The sequence below is a fragment of the Dermacentor variabilis genome, chromosome 11 (assembly GCF_050947875.1).
Source record: "Dermacentor variabilis isolate Ectoservices chromosome 11, ASM5094787v1, whole genome shotgun sequence".
NCBI lineage: Eukaryota > Metazoa > Arthropoda > Arachnida > Ixodida > Ixodidae > Dermacentor > Dermacentor variabilis.
The window spans coordinates 85,752,938-85,772,754 of NC_134578.1; the positions used below are offsets into that span (position 1 = coordinate 85,752,938).

At 44.5% G+C, this 19,817-nt stretch overlaps 1 protein-coding gene across 3 annotated transcripts in view; it reads right to left on the reverse strand.

Moving 5' to 3' along the window:
- Positions 1-7,488: 7,488 nt before the first annotated feature.
- The window catches only part of LOC142563795 (uncharacterized), a 59,243-nt gene continuing 46,914 nt past the window's right edge, over positions 7,489-19,817 (reverse strand). For all 3 annotated transcript variants that reach the window (XM_075674413.1, XM_075674411.1, XM_075674412.1), the window contains exons 10-12: positions 19,637-19,739; positions 18,059-18,125; positions 7,489-16,019 (exon numbers count right to left, since the gene is read on the reverse strand). In XM_075674413.1, the coding sequence (XP_075530528.1) occupies positions 15,943-16,019; positions 18,059-18,125; positions 19,637-19,739 (247 nt within the window). In that variant the 3' untranslated portion in view covers positions 7,489-15,942. The remainder of the gene's footprint in view (positions 16,020-18,058; positions 18,126-19,636; positions 19,740-19,817) is intronic.

Sequence of the window (19,817 nt, forward strand, 5' to 3'; positions counted from 1 at the left end):
TACTTTAGTTTGTGCTTTCTCTGCTAGGGGCGCTGAACATGCTGAATGTTTTACTTTACACAAACCATTGACATAAACAATCGAGGTGTCTAAGGATGCTTTTTTACCTCAGGCAAATAGGCAGTTGATTTTTTTTTAAATTTGATTGTTGAAGCTGCTTTTTAGTCATAGCGTCAAGGTTTTTGTACTTGATTAACCACCGACAGCCGACAGCCTATTGGTATCGATGTGTTTTCCTGGCCGTTGGCGTTCGAATACTACGGCGGTAAAACATTTTCGAAAGCATGCTGGTTTCGTCTGCGAGTCACTACATAGACTTGCTGTAAAGAGGTCTACTCTTGGCAAAAAATAGTGCCTCATTTTGTTTAGGCGTTGATTATCATAATGAATGCGGCGGAGGTTGAGGGAGTACGCTTGAAGGTACGTTTTTATGCCGTTGATCTCCATAACACCGTAAGTACGCAAACCGATGTCACAGAACACTCGATGCATCATTGTGTGTTCTCCGTCATCGCTTGTTTGCTGTACGCCTACTAATTCTTCATTTCTTCTTCAAGTGTTGTATTCTCCTTTTGTCCTTCTTCTCTTGTGCTTCACTTAAAGTATGTCGTTCCGTCAGCTGTAATGTGCATTTGCAAAACCAATACCTTTGATAAGACGCAGTGGTTATCATAATTTCACTTCACATGTATTAAGCTGGCACATATGGTTCAGATACAGATACCTGTATGCGGACTTGCACGACGTTGATGCGGAGATTAGGATAATTATGACACCCGTAAGGAAGAGGCAGCTGACGGCCGTAAGCTGTTGCGTTCTTTCCGCCAAACTACCCGGCCTGGTAGTGCTGTAAAGATGCTGTATAAAAGTGACACGCGGTGACAGGGAAATTATTATACTTAGCAGCCGACCATACGTTTTGTAGCTTAGGTCTTCTTTCTTGTGCGTTTGTGCTACCCTTATTAATGAGCCATTTCTTGACTATGTTCTTGACTATGTAACCGCGTTTGTCTGGATGCGTAGACGTGTGCTTTTTGTTGTACTTGTAAACTGCAAATAAAATATTTTCAGGCTTACTCAATCTTTGGTGTCGTGAGCGTTTATTCCAGTCGAGGCCATCGTGCCACCTGGAAACCGCATTCTGTCAGTAGCCCTACATGAAATGCAACAGCTGGGGCGCGGCGGCACAACTCGGGGTAACGGCGGCGTAATAAACGAAAAACCGCTCGGGATGCCCTTAAAAGTCAGTTGAGGGTGTGCCTTAACTCGATATGACTCAGTGCTACATGTATTCTGCTGCGCCTCGATCGTGCTCCCGCCACTTTGGTTGCTGTGTGGCAAACGTACCGCCTACATACATATGTAGGTGTTACGTTTGCCACACAGCAACTAAACACGCGGGAGCACGATCAAGGCGCAGCAGCCAGAAACCCAGTAAAGCCACAGAACACCTGGTTAACTGTTCAAAACCCCGTTTCCGTTTCCTGTTGTACAGCGCCACCCGTGGTCGCATACTTTAGTTCACGACGCCACCGCTACGCTTATTTCCGTAGCACTGTGGAAGGTACAGTTTCCCTTCTCTAAGTTTGTATAGGTGTTCTGTGATACAGTCCGATTGGTGCCGATGTTGATAGACTATTCCATTAGGGTCGGGAGGCCCATTTTCTTCCTCCATACTATCCTCGGCCTGCACGTGTAGATTAATAGGTAGCATCGAAAATACGACGCTACGGTGCCTTTACAGCTCCAGCAATTGCTTTCGCGCATTAAACCAGTAAAAGCGTAGGATTTAAAATGCTCATTTTAATTCCAAAGGATGGCAGGCTAACTTATTTTTAACCTTCTAGGGGGCGCGAGTCATGGCCTCCGAGACTGGGCAGAGTGCGCTTCATCTCGAAGGCTACGCATTGTGGTGTTGAGAGCGTGGTGAGGTAATCTGAATTTTTGTGTCTCTACGGTAGTTTCCTTTCGTGTGTGCGTGGGCCTGAACAAAGGTTTGTAGAGTGCAGGCAGATCCTTCGGTCAATGCATTGGTGGTGCTGGTGCTAAGCCTGCACTAAAGTCCCTCGATAATTTGAAAGAACCGCCACTCTGAATGCCGCCGCCGCGCGACCTCCTTGCCTCCTCCTCACCCCTTGCGTGTTTCCCTGCGGCATTCAGTTTGACCCCCGTTTTTCGGAGCGACGATTGGTCTCCCTGCCGTTGCCCTTGGAAGCGCGCGGATCTTACGCTTTGCTTGTGTTTTCTTTTTCGTTCGCGCCATTTTTCTCCTCAGCTCGGCTGGCTCCGCGCTTTAGGTCGGCGTAGCGATCCTTGTGCGCTGTGTTTCCTGCTCTATGTCCTAGCGCTATACCAACATGGCTGTTTGTGTGTTAGATGCAGTAACTCAGTGACGCTACACCACAACAGTCCCCTTGTCCGGGAAGGACCATTGGCCCGAACCAAAGCCCCCCACCCAGTCAACCCGGGTTGATGGGGGGAGCCGGGGTCAATGTATCGAATGATGCTGGGTTGATGAGTACACGAAAGCTCACGAACGCGACGCTTTCAAAGGTGCCAAACCCAGTTCCCATCTGACAACAGGTCCGTGCTATTGCGCATGTAACTACAGCAAGAAGCCTGAAGATGGTTATGCCGTTTTTATGACACCACAAGGAAAGCGTGACGGCTTGCACCGGTAGCAGTGGCTGCATAACATTGGGTGAAAGAACAGCGTTGTTTGCAATGTGAGGCATCTTATTGCTCGGAGGAAAGCATCCCGTAATGCTGAATTTCTTTCATACTTCCGGCCTGCTCACCAGCGTTTTAGAGCGAAGGTGTATGCCTCTACCTCCAAAGGAATTTTCATGTCGTAAGCAAGAAACACCCCACACGTAGGCTTTAGCTTCTTACTACTGGATTCGTCCAGTTTTTCTAAAACTTATATTTCGACTGCCCCATTAATAGGCCTTATGTTAACCTTGAATCAAAAAGATGTCGGCATCATAGAGCAGAAATTAGGACAATCAGAGCTCTACAACATGAAGATGAAAAGAACTTCATTTAGGACAACCTCCACAACAGGGAAGGCTATGTGTTTGACTATGAAGAAGGCACACACCAGCTCTATCCAATACACAGATGTTGAGCGGGCATTGGATAGTCATGGCAGCTGCTACTGGAACGATCCTGCTCTCCAGGATCAGGATTCTCCACTGATGTAACGTCAGCAGAGTGGCTGGGAGGTACAATCATGGACTGCTGATTGTGAGTTAACGACCTTCCAGCAGAATGTGAACATCTTAATTTGTTCTTTGTAATTTCCTTGCAAAAGCTTTTGGAATAATAGTGATGGGCAGACAGGAAACCAGCAGAGATCAAAACAACTGGGGGAGTTCTATATCTCCTTGAATGTTAACATTTTGCACAGGGCAGCTATCAGAGCATGCTTCAGAGGAAGCTTTAGCTCGGGCCCAACTCCGACGCGGCCTATTGAAATACATGTAAAACGCAAAAACGTTTTTCTTAGATAACCCCTAGACCGAGTTTAATGAAATTTGTTGCATTTGAGAGACAAAGTTAAATTCTAGTGACTGTTGGAAACGGAATTTCTATGTAGAGCCTGCATTTTGTTAAAAAGATTTTCAAATATTCGACCTTTTGAAAAAAATAGAAGCACGAAGTTTACAAATTCGTAGCTCTGCATCAAGAACAGATATCGCGGTTCTGTAAGCGGCATCCAGTAGACCATTCAAAGCGGACAAATTCGATATGCCATTTTACATCTTACGTGAATTTGTTACGTTGGTTACAAGGGTTCTGCAAAAGCCGTATTTCTACAATACTACATTTTTTTTATGTTCACGTGTAACATGTCAATTTTGTCCGCTTTAGATGTACTATTGGATGCAATTCACAGAATTGTATTATCCTTTTCCATTGTATACTGACAGAGTTGTAAACTTGATGGTTTCGTTTTCTGAAAATTTGCGATTTTTGCCAAACTTTTTTTAAAAATTGACGACCTAAATCGAAAATTCGAAACCAACAGTCACTACATTTTAAGTTTTTGTTTTAAATGCAGCAAACCCCGTCAAATTTGGTGCAGTGGTTGCCGAGAAAAACGAATTCTCCTTTTACAGGTATATAGATAGGAGCACCCGAGCTAAAGCTTCCTCTGAAGTCCAGACGGGTTTTGACACACGTCACTAGAGAAATATACTCCACTGCAAGCTGCAGAACTGCCAGCACTGTAGAATTGCACCAATGAAGGCACGAAATCACCAAATTACTTTTCAACACTTCCTTCAAAACTTAAATAGCTCATGTATAAGCGTCGTAACAGGTACCATTGAATGACGATACAGTTAAACCCCGAGAAAGAGAGGTCAGTAAAATCGACACTTCGTTAAATCAAAATTTAGCTATATTTAAATTCAACGCTTTTGCTAAGCACTGTCGGCAACCGATTCTTTTTTGCTCGGAAGGGGCGTAAGGATTTAACTTAACTCCGCTTTCCCTTTGCCCTTTTTCCCTAACATGGGTAAGCGTACCATCAACTTGCATAACGAAAGTTTTTCCGTTACATTTGCGGTAAATGAGTCTAAGTTTGATATGCTTTCTCTGGGAATTTGTCATCTTTTTCAGTGCCTCGAGGGCAGCTTTTTTCAACTGCAATCACGGAGAACGACCTCTGTGTGGTATCACGAAACGAGGCGACATCCTTTATCTCGCGGATGGAGATCGCTGGCCTTGCTCTCAGGCGAGATGGTTTTGCGTTTAGCACTACCGCCTCTACCGATACTCACGCTTATCATGTTCCACACGAAGTAGGAAGCATTGGTCTTGCAGACAGCAGAAGCAACCGGCACACCAAATCGCGCGCCGAAAAACACGATACAGCACCATAGGTGTTCTGTGACAGCAGCACGCCGAGGGAGAAAAAACAAAAAACGCGCGGAAGGTGCCGATGTCGATTCGGCTCTATTCCTTTAACATGCGCAAAAAGGGCGGCGTAGCCAAAATACAGCGTGACTCATGGAGTTTAATACAATAATTATTGCAGATATTCATAGCATAGAGTTTCTCATTATATTAGTGCAAACTGCATAGTTAATATATTATTCCCTTTGGATCGGGAGGCCATAAAATCCTTGGCAAGCCATGTAGGCCAAGCTACAGTGTAGTACTAATACGACTAGAATACTATTCTAGTGCACTGAAGCCAACACTCTACACTCAAAGTTACACCCTTTGGAGTGCCCCTTCTGCCACACAACGATAATCGTCATCTGCCTTGATGCGTTTCCTTTCTTTAATGCTGCGAGCCCGGTACTTTCCAGTAACGAACGGCGTGCGCGTTATCAGCATGATAGCATTCCCGACGGGATGCCGACGGGAAAGTAGCGGGCGCGGCGTTTTCAAGAAAGGAGACGCATCAAGGCAGATGACGATTATTGTTGTGTGGCAGAAGGGGCACTCCAAAGGGTGCCTACACTCTACACTCTACACTCTAAGAACAGTTTACACCCTTTGGCTTGCCCCTTCTGCCACACAAAAATAATCGTCATCTGCCTTGATGCGTTTCCTTTCTTTATCGCTGCGAGCCCAGAACTTTCCAGTAACGAATGGGACGCGCGTTATCAGCATAGAACAGTTTACACCCTTTGGAGTGCCCCTTCTGATAACGCGCGTGCCGTTCGTCACTGGAAAGTTCCGGGCTTGCAGCGATAAAGAAAGGAAACGCATCAAGGCAGATGACGATTATCTTTGTGTGGCAGAAGGGGCAAGCCAAAGGGTGTAAACTGTTCTTAGAGTGTAAGAACACACTCTTAAAACGATTGCACCCTTTGGGGTGTAAATTTGTCCCACAACAATAATCGTCATCTGCCTTGCTTGCGTTTCCTTTCCTGAAAACTCGGCGCTCGCTACTTTCCTGTCGAGAATGCTGCGTCACACTGATAATGCGGCGCCGTTCGTGACTGGGAAGTGCTGGGAAGTACCGGGCTCGCCGCGTTAGAGAAAGGAAACGCGGGTAAGACGGATGACGATTATCGTTGTGGGACAAGATAAACCCCAAAGGGTGTACATTTTTCTACGAGTGCAGTTTACACCCTTTGGAGTGCCCCTTCTGCCACACAACGATAATCGTCATCTGCCTTGATGCGTTTCCTTCCTTTAACGCTGGGAGCCCGGTACTTTCCAGTAACGAACGGCATGCGCGTTATCAGCATGATGACGCTGCGAGCCCGGTACTTTCCAGTAACGACCGGCATGCAAGTTATCAGCATGATGAGGCAATGCTATCATACTGATAACGCGTATGCCGTTCGTTACTGGAAAGTACCGGGCTCGCAGCGTTAAAGAAAGGAAACGCATCAGAAGCTGCTCAGAACATTCTCTCAACTTCTCAAATACTAGTTCCAGAGCTTCTCTATCAGCGCAGCAATAGGCTAGACTTGTATTTTCAATCTCTCCTAATACATTCGCTGTAATTGATCATACATTTGTTAAAGGTGACTCTTAGCAATTGTGTAGGCCTTCCATGTCAGATGTCTGCTGTCATGATGCTGTCTATGTCATCCTCGCTAAGTTCTCGATTTCTCCGACTCTCTGCATTGATATGACCAACGAGAGCCCCCCCCCCCCCCCCCCCCCATCAGAGGACCATTCCAATAATCTTCAGGCAGCTTATCGAAATGCCACGTTTTACTGTGCGAGAATATAGCATAAAAATGTTGGTGGAATTTTGTATTTCTTGAAACCAGACAGCTGCAGCATGACAGAGTAAAATCATCAATTAACACACGTTCTTAATCCGTTGCACATTTGACATAAAATGTGCCATCGTGTAGACCACTTATTCAACAGATGCTACAAGTCCGTTCGTTATATGGAGCACTACACTTCGGGGTCTATTATGCAAGTATGTTGGCACTGGGCCATGATATAGTCTGTAGCCTGACGAGAATATTAAGCTTCTCTTCAACAAACCTCCGACGTTGATATGGACTGCCGGGGATGTGGCAGTGGGTACGTACCACTCTTCAATGAACCTTTTTTTGATGCCAACTTGGGTAACTAGGTATGCACCATTGTAAACGTGCCACTCTATGATAACAAGGATCTTTTCAATTTCTCTGATGCTCAGCAAAACTGAATCCGCGCCCCACGCAGCCATTATGGCCACACCACTGGGTGGTGCAGCGGGAAGCAGGGGAAAGGAGCCCAGCTTCATACACGTTTCAGAGTTGACAATACGGTAAGTCGCTACAATGCTTCAATGCTAATTGCACGAACGTCGACCATTCATCGCAAGATGTTCAGCTGGAATTTTTTTCATTGTCTGCTACCTTTCCTCTACAGTAAATTATCTAGACCCCCCCCCCCCCTTTTTTTACAACATACTGTGCTGTGGCGTATTGCCGCAAACTTATGTGCCAGCAGACTGCTCTTTTTCTACAGTGCAAACAATGGAAGACTGGCGCAAGCAATGCTACGGGAGACAAATGCCTTGGTTATCATTTATTCTTGTGATCACATCTTGCTCACCATCGCTGTCAACAACCAAGTACACTTTTCTGCACACAAAATACAGGGATTCGTATACCAAATGTGAGGTTCGCAAATCTAGATCACAACCACAGATGCAGCCCAACATACATTCGCGTAACATTCGACATTCACGTAAAGGTTCAGCAGGTGTCGCATGTCAATTCACTTGCATACCTCAGTACCATAAATACCGACACTCGAGAAAAGCAGCACTATTAACTGCAGCACTATATGTTACACTAATCACTGCGCAACTCCCCAACTTGTTCTATATAACTTTCACACTACAAAGCTACTATTGTAAAGCTTTTCCTACACGTACGGGTTATGATATGAGCTCCTTGTATAGTACACGCAAAAAGAAATATGCATACAATGCTAGCCATCACTGCAACAATACTTTGCCAAGACGCATTGGACCCCTCCAAAAGTTTCTAAATATGTACAGGTTTCACGGCATATTATACGCAGTCTCCGAATCCCAAAATCCTGTAATCTTAGGACTCCAACAGTTTCCTCTTAAGCGCACCCATGAACTAGGAAAAGAAAAAGCCTCTCTGCCTCTGTGGCCCACTTAATGGAAAACAACTCCTTCTGTGCTAAAAGTTGTTCTAGCTCCATCCAAATGTCTAAAGGTTACAGGGTTACATGTGTCCCCTCACACACAGATACTATATGCCGTGAACACAAAAAAAAGACAATTACAGAGACCGGCTGAATGATCATGGATATTCAATTCCCTTTGTTATACTCAACTCATCATGCTAAGCAGTCTCAGATAAGAGTTGAGCCCATTCCAGTCGATCTCTGGAACTTTGCCAATCTCACTTGTTCTTTTCAGTATCCCTCAGTCCTCTATGCCGTCCAATGAGAAACGGATCAAGTGAAAAAAAGTTACCAACACAGTTCACACTGGACTTGAGATTTGTGATCGATTGCTCCCTCGCTCATCAATGAACACTCCCGTAAATGTATGAGGACGAATCGGAAAGACCTTGCTGTTATTTTTATTAGCCAATATAAGGTACATACCGGTAATTACAAATATACCTACTGTTCACAGAACCATTGCTTCTTGCAATGCATATTATGCATGTTTGGAGGATGAAGTGTCTCAGCATTGAAGATGAAAAGCAAGTGAATAACTGAACTTGCTCACAGATGGTGACAACAGCAGAAGAGGCAGACTGCACCAATATGACCAATAGAAGCAGGAGAGCTTACTGTTTTCATGGGATCAACAAACTCCCTTAAAATAGAAATGCCTCACACAGACTGGCAGACACGCTTCAGAGGAACATCGCAAGTTGGACAATGGCTGACAATTTTTACGTAACGATTTGGTGACTCTCGAACGAACTTGTAATTATCGGCTAAGTGGCCTTTTTATCTGCCTCAGTACAAAAGCATGCTAACTTTTTTTTAATCTGGCACGTGCCACTTTGAAAAACTGCTTGCAAATTTTTTGGGTTGCCAGTGCCAACAATGCAGTATGGTAGTACAGTGTTGCGAAGCACTTCATAAGAAGATGAATTGATAAGTATATACAAGCATCTTCAATAAACATTTACAAATGATGACCTCCTGCAGTTATATTGATTATTTGCCACTGCTGCAGCTTAGCATAAAACACTGTCTGTAGTGATATCTGTTGCTTACAAGCCCAAATGGAAGTGATGCTAGCATTCATCACTTCAGCACTCGCGTTTTCAAAACCATCGTTGATTTCAACCGAACTCGCTCACAAAGTGGCAGTGTGCTGTACATATCTGCCGCTGAGCAGTGGCTACAAGCGTCAGGGCTGTGAGGTGGATCCAGAAGACAAAACATTGACTTTGTCGCACGGAGACAGCAAGACATGTCCGTGTTGCACCAGGTTAAGATCACTACATAGACAAGTCTCCTAAGGGCTCGGCACAGAAAGTCAATGATGCATGTCACATTGAGTACGCTTACACATTAGACATTTTCACAGACTGCTGCTCACATTTTGCAGGTGACTGCAGTTGTCTCCAAACACATGTGCACACACTGCATGCCAGGTAGCGAGGCCCACCCAAATGACACCAAACTATTGTCCATTTACATAGATAAACACATGAAGTTTTTCGGGTACCATTTGTTAGATATCCAAAGAAACGAGTCTCATCATAGCATTACCCAATTTTTCGTACAATGGAACAGTGACAAGGACCAAAGAGGAGCCTTCCAGCTCAGCAAAACTTTGGGAAGGAAGCGCCCTCTGTCCACAGCAGCAGCAGCTAATGTGTAGGGGCTCGCAGGTGCAGTTTCGGGTGGACAAGACAACATGAGGATGGCTTGGGACTACGGTTTCAACACCTGTTAAGTATGATCCGCCTATATGGCACTCAAAGGGAGAAGTAAATGTGTTCCATTTATCTGAAGTTCAGTTTAAGCGAAGGGCAAGCAAACGTCAAAGAGCTTTTTCTTTTTTTTTTAACCATGCAAGGTTACCATATAACCAGTGTGCAAAAGAAGCATGTGCACTCTACTTCTATTCTTGCAGCTCGTCTTTTGCATGATGTGTGCATGCATGAGTGGTTGCCTCAGAAATGCGTGGTCACCTTTAATGTAATGCTGCCAATATCTTCGTCTCTTCGTGCTAGGTCCAACGCTGTAATGTGAGCGCAGCATCACCAATGGGAAAATTTTCATCCCCAGACACTTGCCATTCTTCCTACAATGCAAATAACCCCAAAGGACAATGCCTGCAGCGTAGAAAGCATAGCTGCTTTGTGCGGTTGCCACTATGAAATGTAATTGAATGCACAATAACAATCAGCCATGTGAATGCAAAGGACCAGTCGCTGACTGCTTCACAACAAAAAATATTTTCTCAATAGGATTTCCACGACAATTTATCTTGCTTTGTATTGTCTTGTCCTCCATATGCACAAGTCAATTCAGCATGGATTACCATCATGCCCATTCGTACATTCTGTCAAGTTCACAAGGTTGTCAGAGTGCTTGCGCTTAATATGCTGTGAAACAGCCATTGTAGGCCATGGTAATTTCTTTCAGTTTCAAATCTGTTGATCTGATGATGTTGGTACGTCATTGCAATGTCATGGATTTCAGTTTAACTCCTTGTAATTGAGTCCCAACAGTCATTTGACAATTGAGTCGTTTTGGTGCAGGATGGTTTAAACTCGCTAGATTGAGTCTTCGGCTCATTTGGAATGTGATGCAGACTTCCACTGCTGATAAACTGAGTAGACACTGGAAAAATCCATTCTGTTACGGCTGGCTGGTGTGGGAGCTTCAGAATAGCATTGTGCTCGAGTTTTAATATCGGATGTTTTCTGGCTTGCCAAACATCCTCTCATGGTAAGCAGCTGCTTTGGATTTTACAGAAGTGTAATTTAGTGGTACAGCTTAACTTAAAATTAGTATGTAGTGACCCTGAAACTGGTCTTTTTCCCTTACAGCACAGCTTAGTATTAGTAATATCCTGTCCGTATGCAGCACTGAATAACCAACAAAACCAAACACAGCAATGGTTGATGAGCACCCTGGCACACTCACTAAGTGTGAGGATGTCTGCAAAATGTAGAAGGTACAACACAGGCCTCGTATATACATAATTGAACATGAGAATAAAATGTCTTCTCAATATCCTTTCTGACAGCAATGTGCCGCAATAAGAATTAAAAAAAATCTTAAAAACAAAGTCTTTGAATTCCCAACATAAGCGACATAAAATTGGGTAAATAATGTCTCTAAAACGTCCCATTCATGTTCTCTTTCATGGTGTAAATAATGGGTTTTCAAAAATATGTGTAGTTACTACTACCACCAGCATATCACAATACGAGCAAGGCTACCTGGGAATTCAGTCCTCTACCAAGCACAGATCAGAATCTGCTTGTATCTAGGCACCAGAAAACTGTGCAACCCGTGGCAACACAACACCTGTCAGTAAAGTCACTGTGGCCCAAGACATGAAATAGTGAAAGTATAAAAAAAAATCGTGCCTAAAGTAACATCACTCCCCTGTACATACACTAGCCGTATTCTCGATAAATCACTTTTGGGGGCACTTACACTTTTTTTAGTACAATTCAATGCATCATTAGAGAAATGGCAATTCTGAATGCACTCAATTACTATTCAGTGTAATAAAAACAATGTTACGTGGTTTTCGTCCTTTCTATCACATTTGCTTCAAATGTGAAAGCCAATCAAGACGCAATAACAGTTGCATCTCTGAAAATAGTGGACTGAGCGTACAGATCCAGATGTCCATTGGAAAGCATAGTGGTCAGAGAAAAACAGAACAGCCAAAGGTTGCCTCTGAGATTTGTATTGGGCACATTTGAACACATGCGCAGTTTACCAGACATGCATGAATATGTTGCGAGTTCTTTTCTCCAAGTTTCAGCCAAAAATTTCGCTTTGTACTACATTTGAGTCTGTGAGATGTCAGCAAAATTTCTTTTTTTATTCTGTCATTCAACCACATGCAATGGCGGTTGCCACAAGGCCAGCTAAATGTGACTCCAATGTTTCAAGGGGATACTGATTGATCTTTGGAATAAGTACATCCTCATCATCAAATCTCATGTGCTGATAGATTTCTTGAAGGCATCAAATGCAGTCAAGAGTTACGGTAAGGTCAAAAGTCGGTCTGGTTGGAATGGGAGGCACAATTGGAATCAAGTCTGTAAAACGATGGCAACACAAAGAAAAGGGCACAGTACAAGTGCTGTCTTATGCCCATACAATTCTTTTAGCAGTAAAAGAATATCAAATAAGTGACTGTTCTACAAGCCACCCTATGGAAGGTATGACACTAATGCAACAACCAATGATGGGTAATAAGTAGCGATGTGTTAAATATCAAAATTTTTGATTATGAATCGAATATGAATACTTAGCACTGAATATCGAATCGAATAATGATATGCACATGCATTTATTAGCAAGTTTTTTCATTTTAACATGATGTTCGAACATCGTAACTGCATTGTCATTGGTACAAAAAATTAAACTAGTAAGCCGTTATACTAAACGCTTGTGTATTTGGCTCATGTTAGCTTTGGAAGATTGAGTAATCTTCGTTAGTTGTCTGTTCTTGCCAACCTGTGTGGCTTACTATACCGCATAAATTTCCTGTAAACTAAGACGCATTTGACCTTCCGTCACTCATCGCATTTACTGTCAAGCAATGAGGTCAAGATTGGAGCTTGAACTTGCAAACTCGTGCCCCTTGTTACTGAAAGGCTGGCTTTTCTGCATAACTTTGACGTCAAGTGGCTAAGCCAGTTTTACAGGCGAAAATTCGCCAGCAGCATGAAATTATTGCAAAATTCAGCACAAAATCAGACACACTTTCTTAGACTAGATAAAAATAAACGCTAAGAACCATGTTTGCTTCCGTGCAGCCAAGAATATATTAGATTCGTTTTGAATATTCGTATCCAATCGAATATTCGAAAATTTTTGAACACGTAGTTTTCGAATCAAATCCAAATATTAAAAATATTTGATAATATTCGAAATTTTCGAATATTCGTACACCCCTAGTAATAAGCTGCAAAGGCAAAACCATCCGGCTAAACCTGCCTTCAGGTAGGCAGTAATATACACAATGGGATTGAAACAAATATACAGGGTCCATTATGAAAGTAATGCTCATTATTGTATTATGACGCGACTATCCATGGCACCGCGGTAAAACTGGTCGGGAAATGTGGCGAGGGTTCTGCCCTGCCAACACAGCCGGTCGCCAGTTTACTCCGAGCAGTGACAGTGACCGAGGATCTGCAAATGTGCAAGGTCAGCACGAAGCTTGTGCCGAAAGCGTTGATAGAAGATCTGAAAGAACTTCGAGTTTTGCACTGTCAGTAATTGTTGGATTTGATTCAAAATGAGCCGGACTTTTTTAATTTCGTCGTAACCAGAGACGAATCCTGGATGTTCGAGTACGACCGAGAACCAAAAAGGCAGAGCAGCGAGTGGCACACAAAATCATCGCCCCACCCCAAGAAAGCGTGAATGAGCAAGTCTCGCATCAAAAAGATGCTCATTGTCTTCTTTGACGCCCGAGGAATCGTCCATTTTGAGTTTGTACCGCAGGGAGAAACTGTCAACTAGACCTTTTACCTGGGGGTGCCCAAGAGACCGAAATGCCGGGTTGCGCGCGTGAGGGCTTACTTCAAAGTCAAGGTCAAGCTCCACCATGACAATGCTGCCAGCCACACGTCCACCATCGTTACCAACTTCCTGGCCCGAAGCAACACCCCAGTGGTCCCCCATGCCCCCTACAGTCCTAACTTTGCTCCGTGCGACCTCCTTGTTTTGGTTTCCCTGACTGAAGAAAGCGGTGAAAGGAAAGCATTGGGAGACCGTGGAAAAATCCAAAATCATGCTACAGTGTTCCCGAGAGACATTCCCGTCGAGGAATTTCAGGGTGCCTTCCAGGCGTGGCAGACACGTCTCTGCAAGTGTACTGACACAGGAAGAGAGTATTTTCAAGAATTTTAAGCATTTGTACAAGTCCAGTCCATCAATCAATTTTTCCTAGAAAATGCGCATTACTTCCATAATGGACCCTGTATTCCACATTCGTTATATCTGATCACACTTCCTCAAGTACACCCAATTTCATACATAGCAGGCAAAGCTGCAAAAGCTATGCAAGTAGCACAGTCATAGAAATCTCTCTTGGCATTTTACAATGCCATTATATTTTATGTGCAATGCCTTTTACAGTGAAAATAAACCTTACATTTACAGCCACAACTTATGTATGCAAGGCTACATCACATTGCATGACTTGTGCACACCTCTGCGCTTGAAGTGCGTGGCACACCACGTTTCGGTCACAAGCACAAGTAGTGTGCCGTGGCCGCTGGTCGCAGAAACGTTTTACTGTGCCCACATCCATAACTTCATATTTTGCAATAAAAATATGAGTCTTAATGCTACATCGATCTACATGATGCATAACTCTTTTTTCCTATGTGACACACTATTTTTTGCTCACGAATGCAAGCAGTTAGAGAAGTTTCTACAGCGTTCCATTGCATTGTTTGCTAGGTATCAAATGAAGTAAGTTCACAAGGCACTGCTTTTAGAAGTGCTCCAGAATAATTTTGACCGCCTGAGGTACCTTAACATCTGCACAAGGCTGAGTACAATGAGCGTTTTTGCATTCCATACACATCATGTTACAGCTGCCACGACTGGAAGCTGAATCAATGGCCTCATGCTTGGCAGCGAAATGTGATAGCAACTCAGCTATACCAGCACGTAGTTTATGAGCTGTAAGCAGGTGTTAAGCCTAGACGGCATGTAAGGTGGACAGCTTATGGCTGCCCATTTGGTAGCGTCTAACTACAACTTTCCGGCTGTTGCTAGTGTTCAGCTTACTCTGCACCATTGTAATGCTGCATTCAAATTGTAACAATGAATGTAAAATATTTTGCATTAAATTCATGCATGTTTGGTGAATGTAAATAAGACGTTGTACATCTGCCTCAATAAATCCGGATGTACAGGCATAGCTAAAGCAACAATTCTTCCCAGTTCATTCGTTTCTACAACACTACTCAATATCAGGGATTTAAATTTTTCACGTGCATCACAGAAAGTCTCGCATTAAAGCTGTGTGGCCTTTTCCATACCTCCAGTTCATCACATACATAGCTTGTGCAAAGTCGAGAACATGTATACGCGAGTGCAAGCAGTCTAACGGACAACACCACACTGACCGCTGTTACCGCCTGAATTTTACACATCAACCGCATTCTTGCCATATGGCACGCCTCTTGTACATATGCAGAAATTTAGTTGCCGAAATGGGTCCTGGGATTAAAATAGTTAAACATCAGCAGCACCAGGAGATGTAAACACTGGATGCTCGCTCATCACACCTTATCTGCTTCACGTTTTTTTTTTATTTTCTTCTTGGCAGAGCCTGCCAGCTTCAGTTTGCGATGCTGATAAAACATTATGTGACGTCGGTGCAGCAGATGTGCTTCAGTAAAGACTGCTGTGAATAAGCGCATTCTATCAACAGTACATTTTACACGCGTACGTATTCATCTCTACAATCCATAAACGAGCAAATATGTAATGCACACACACACACGTGCGCAACTTGCCCATACCGCAAATACACAGTGCGTGCACGTGCCAACACACACACACATCCATATATGTACACGCAAGCAAATACACATCAAGCACGTGTGCAGACGAGCGAAGGAATAACGCCGTGCTCGTCCGCCACCCGTCGAAACGCCTAAGAGTCACTGCAGAGGGTGCCCCACCCAGAGTTATCCGGGGGGGCAACACGCACAGACACATATGTACAGGGTTTGCAGGAGTCTCTAAAAACTGGTCCTATGTACAGCACTTGGGAAACACAGCTGCACTGCGACCTCAACAGGGTGGCAGGCCCAGGCGTGCCAGGGCGATGGAGCGCCGCCGTCGCATCACCTCCCAGTACATCTCCTGCACTGAGATGCCAAGTAAAAGAAAGAAAGCGACCGTCATGTGGGGAAGAAACAGCTATGTGGTCGCTGAATAAGGCCGAGAAAAACCTTGCTAAAAAAATTTCAGCAGAAGCCATTGACAATGATAGTCGATGTAAGCTTGACGGGGTATTACTTTTGCAGCCAGGCTATTTAGGTAGCGTTTTCTCCAATTGTGTAATTTCGTAGAGAACAGAGCTGTCAACCAGCACATCTGTAGCAATAGTATAGCAGTCATCGGGTGACAATTCGGACTCGACGGGAACAGCCAAAACATCCGAATAATCAGGTGTCCGAAATATCGGATCTGGCAGAAAATCGGTGACTTTATTTCATAAGTGACTTAAACAGGTGTGCCGTATTCTCGGATTGTCATTTTCTGGGATACCTTCAATTTCGCGTGACTTGTGCAGAACGCATTGGCTCTTATGAGCAAAGGCATTCCTGGCACAGAGCCCAAACACACTATCTTTTGCAAGACTAGTGCAAGACGCATTGGCGTCTACGAGCATCCTGGCACAGTCCTAAGCGCGCTACCTCACCACAGCGCAGAAACCCCGCCACCCATTAATGTGTCTGGTGCGAGTCATGCGAAATATTGTGAAAGTGAAAGCAGTATTTTAGAAAGTTGTACTGGAATATGGCCCAAGTCTGTCAATGCATTGTTATGCGCACATGAGCTTGCCTTTGGCCTAGAAATTCTGCACCCGCGATTTTAGAGTGATGCTTTTTATGCTATTCCTTCCACGCTTCGTCAAGAGCAACACAACATCTGTGTTATCAATGGGATCAGCCAGCCACGAATGGTAGATGATAAAGCGGCAAACTGTGCAAATCACAAACGCAGCCGTTACAACTCGGTGGTTCGGCTTGTCCTGTGGTTTAGGCATGGTCGGCAGCAACTAGTAGATTAACCAGGCTTTGCTAGTTATGGTTTCAAGGAGGCACCGGTGACACGGTCAATAACCATTCCAACAAAGCTATGAAACTGAAATTCTCTGTATTTCTGTTTGATTTGCCAATTCGTGCAAATTATTGCATGATGCTCTGCAAGGTGTACGAAATTCCAGTCGTCCTTATCCATTAGATCTACGAGGCCAGTGGCGGTGCCACAGAACTGTTCGAATAATCGAGTATGTCTAAATTATCAGGCGTCTGAATCATCAGTCAGTGACTGTATGGGCTTCCTTTGTCGCCTCGGCTATTGTCGGGTCGACAACAAATTTTCGCTTTTATATACAAACTTGGAAGGCATTCGCGGTGGTTGCCGGCAGGTAGCCTCTGAACCCAAATTGCCATCAATACTGCCTGTGTAGACCTTGGGCCCAAACAGCACGTTTTTTATTGTAGCCACCCACAGGTAGAAATGCATTAAGGGTGAGCTTCCCAAGACCGCTTGCTGTCCACTAGCCTGCTACCTAGGCTTAACCAGGACCACCTGAAAATGGTGTGTCATCATTGCCAACCTACAGAAAAGCTTGTTCAGTGATCATCATGTCATGACAATGGTGAGTGCGCTAGTCCACTGTGTCATCGCCTTTTTGGGCAATGCAATAGGCAAGCTTTGGGTTTTGTATGCAGTTGTAATGCATAGGCACTCTTGGATACCTTTTCTTGGAAATAAAGGTGCACATTAGAATAGGGTACACATGGCAATCATTCATTGTGAGCCGCTATTTTCACTTAGTGCTGTGTCATGGGTGGGCCAGAAAATCTGCATTTTCTGTGGAAGGCAGCACATCATCAAAGCATTCACACTGTGGCCTAGCGCTGCCATTGCAGACGCTGCAGCTATTAGGGCCAAGACAGAAGTCAGGTGCATAGTCATCTTCAAATGATCTGACGAAGGCCAACTTCAGGGTCGAAACAACAAAAGCCTTAGCCCATAGAAACATACAGGCGTCAGCTGCGACATTTAGTTGGGATCATATTAACTGAAGAATCCAATTAACTGCAGTCCATAACAGAAGTCTAATGTGCAGCAGACAAAACAACTGGATTGAGTAACAAAATGTGCAACTTACGGCTGCTGCGAACCAGGCCCTGCTGTATGTAGCGTAGGTAGCAGAAGAGGTCACACACTGACGTTATCTGCAAGGCAGTGAGAGAGTTTCGGAGTGAAGTGTAGGCTCTAGTGTCAGCGCTGCATAAGCTGCACAGACGTCCTCAGCCAAATGCCTCAGTAACTGCAACAACCACACGCACACACACAACCGCACACACACACACACACAAGCGGCTGTCATTGCTGCCAACCTATGTGAAAGCTTGTTCAGTCATCATCATGGCATGACAATGGTTAGTACGCTGGTTTGCTGCATCAGTGTCTTGGAAATGAGGTAAAGAAGACTTTGGTTTTGTATGCTGTTGTAATGCATGGGCAATTATTGGACAAATTTTTTTGGAAAAGAGGTGCATACTAGGATTGGTTACACATGGCTATCATTCATTGTGAGCCGCTATTTTCATAGTTCTAGCAGCTACATTTGTGTCGCAGCCTGTGAATGGATGATTCATGAATGCCTATGCATTCCTCATGGGAATGGCTGACAGCTCTGTTTGCGACAAATTCAGCTGTGCGGAGATGATAGGAAACCACCTGTTAAATAGCCTCCATTCCAGCGTGGCTAGAAAAGCCCTCTCGACTGCGCTTGACAAACTGGATGATCGCCCCTTGATGGAGGAGGGTGTCCTCGGACATTGGTCCAGACTGAGTTCAACACAGGGGGCTTCGCTCCGCTACTTGAGGACATGCAGTCTGTATGACCTTCGAAGAGTTGTAGAATGTTGCACTACATTATTTATAGGCACCCATATTTAAACATTTAAAAAAAAAATCTGTTCTCTCCTTCTATCACTTCATTTTCTTTACCCCTTTTGCCAGCACAGGGCAGCCAGCCAGCATTAAGATGAAGCTTTCTTAGCAAATCCTCCCGCACTTCACTCACTGTGGCTGCTGCTGTCTTGCACGAGTAGCTCTCTCACTCACTCACACGCACGTGCACACACACACACACACACAAACACATGCATGCACGCACGCACAAAAGAATGACATGCACGAAGGTGGCACTCAACCTCTGTCTGCTTGCAAGACAGTCCGATGCTCTAATGATCTGGTAACAACAGCATGCATGCACGAAGTAGCTCCAAGACGACTGGCACGTGCACCATGTCTCATGGCATGTACACGTGAGAGCATGAGCACCCAAAAGCATGCATGCACATTAGTTTCCATAATATGCTTGTGCCTTCGAGAGCTTTTTGGTCCGACATAGATTTGTGTCAAAATGCTTAGACACTAAGGCTGGCAGTGGCAATGTTTCGCATTTCTTTGCCACCTTGGCAAGTGGCTGTGTGCCTTTTATTCAGATGCACCATTTTATCTTTCTGGTTTACCGTACCTTTGCTTGTCCCGGGAGCCGAAGAAATTCGCAAGAACTACTTCTTAAAAAGTCAGCACCAAATGCTACATTTCTTTACACACAGAACGAATCACTGCTACAATGCAACGGGCATGCAGACATGATACAGTGTGCTTGGTGTAAAACACATGGCCCACTGCCACAATAAAACCCAGCATGCAAGGTTCGGGGCATTACCCGGTTTCGGCACAGCTGCGAGATGTGGTACCAGGCAGAGCCCGAGTCACCTAGCCGCATGCGGTACTGGCAAACACGTGGCGCCTCCAACAAGGAACAGCGCCTGCGCACATGTAATGGCCGTCACTCTGATCTCATTCAATGAAGGAAGCACTGGAGCGCTTCTTGAACATGGCAAAAA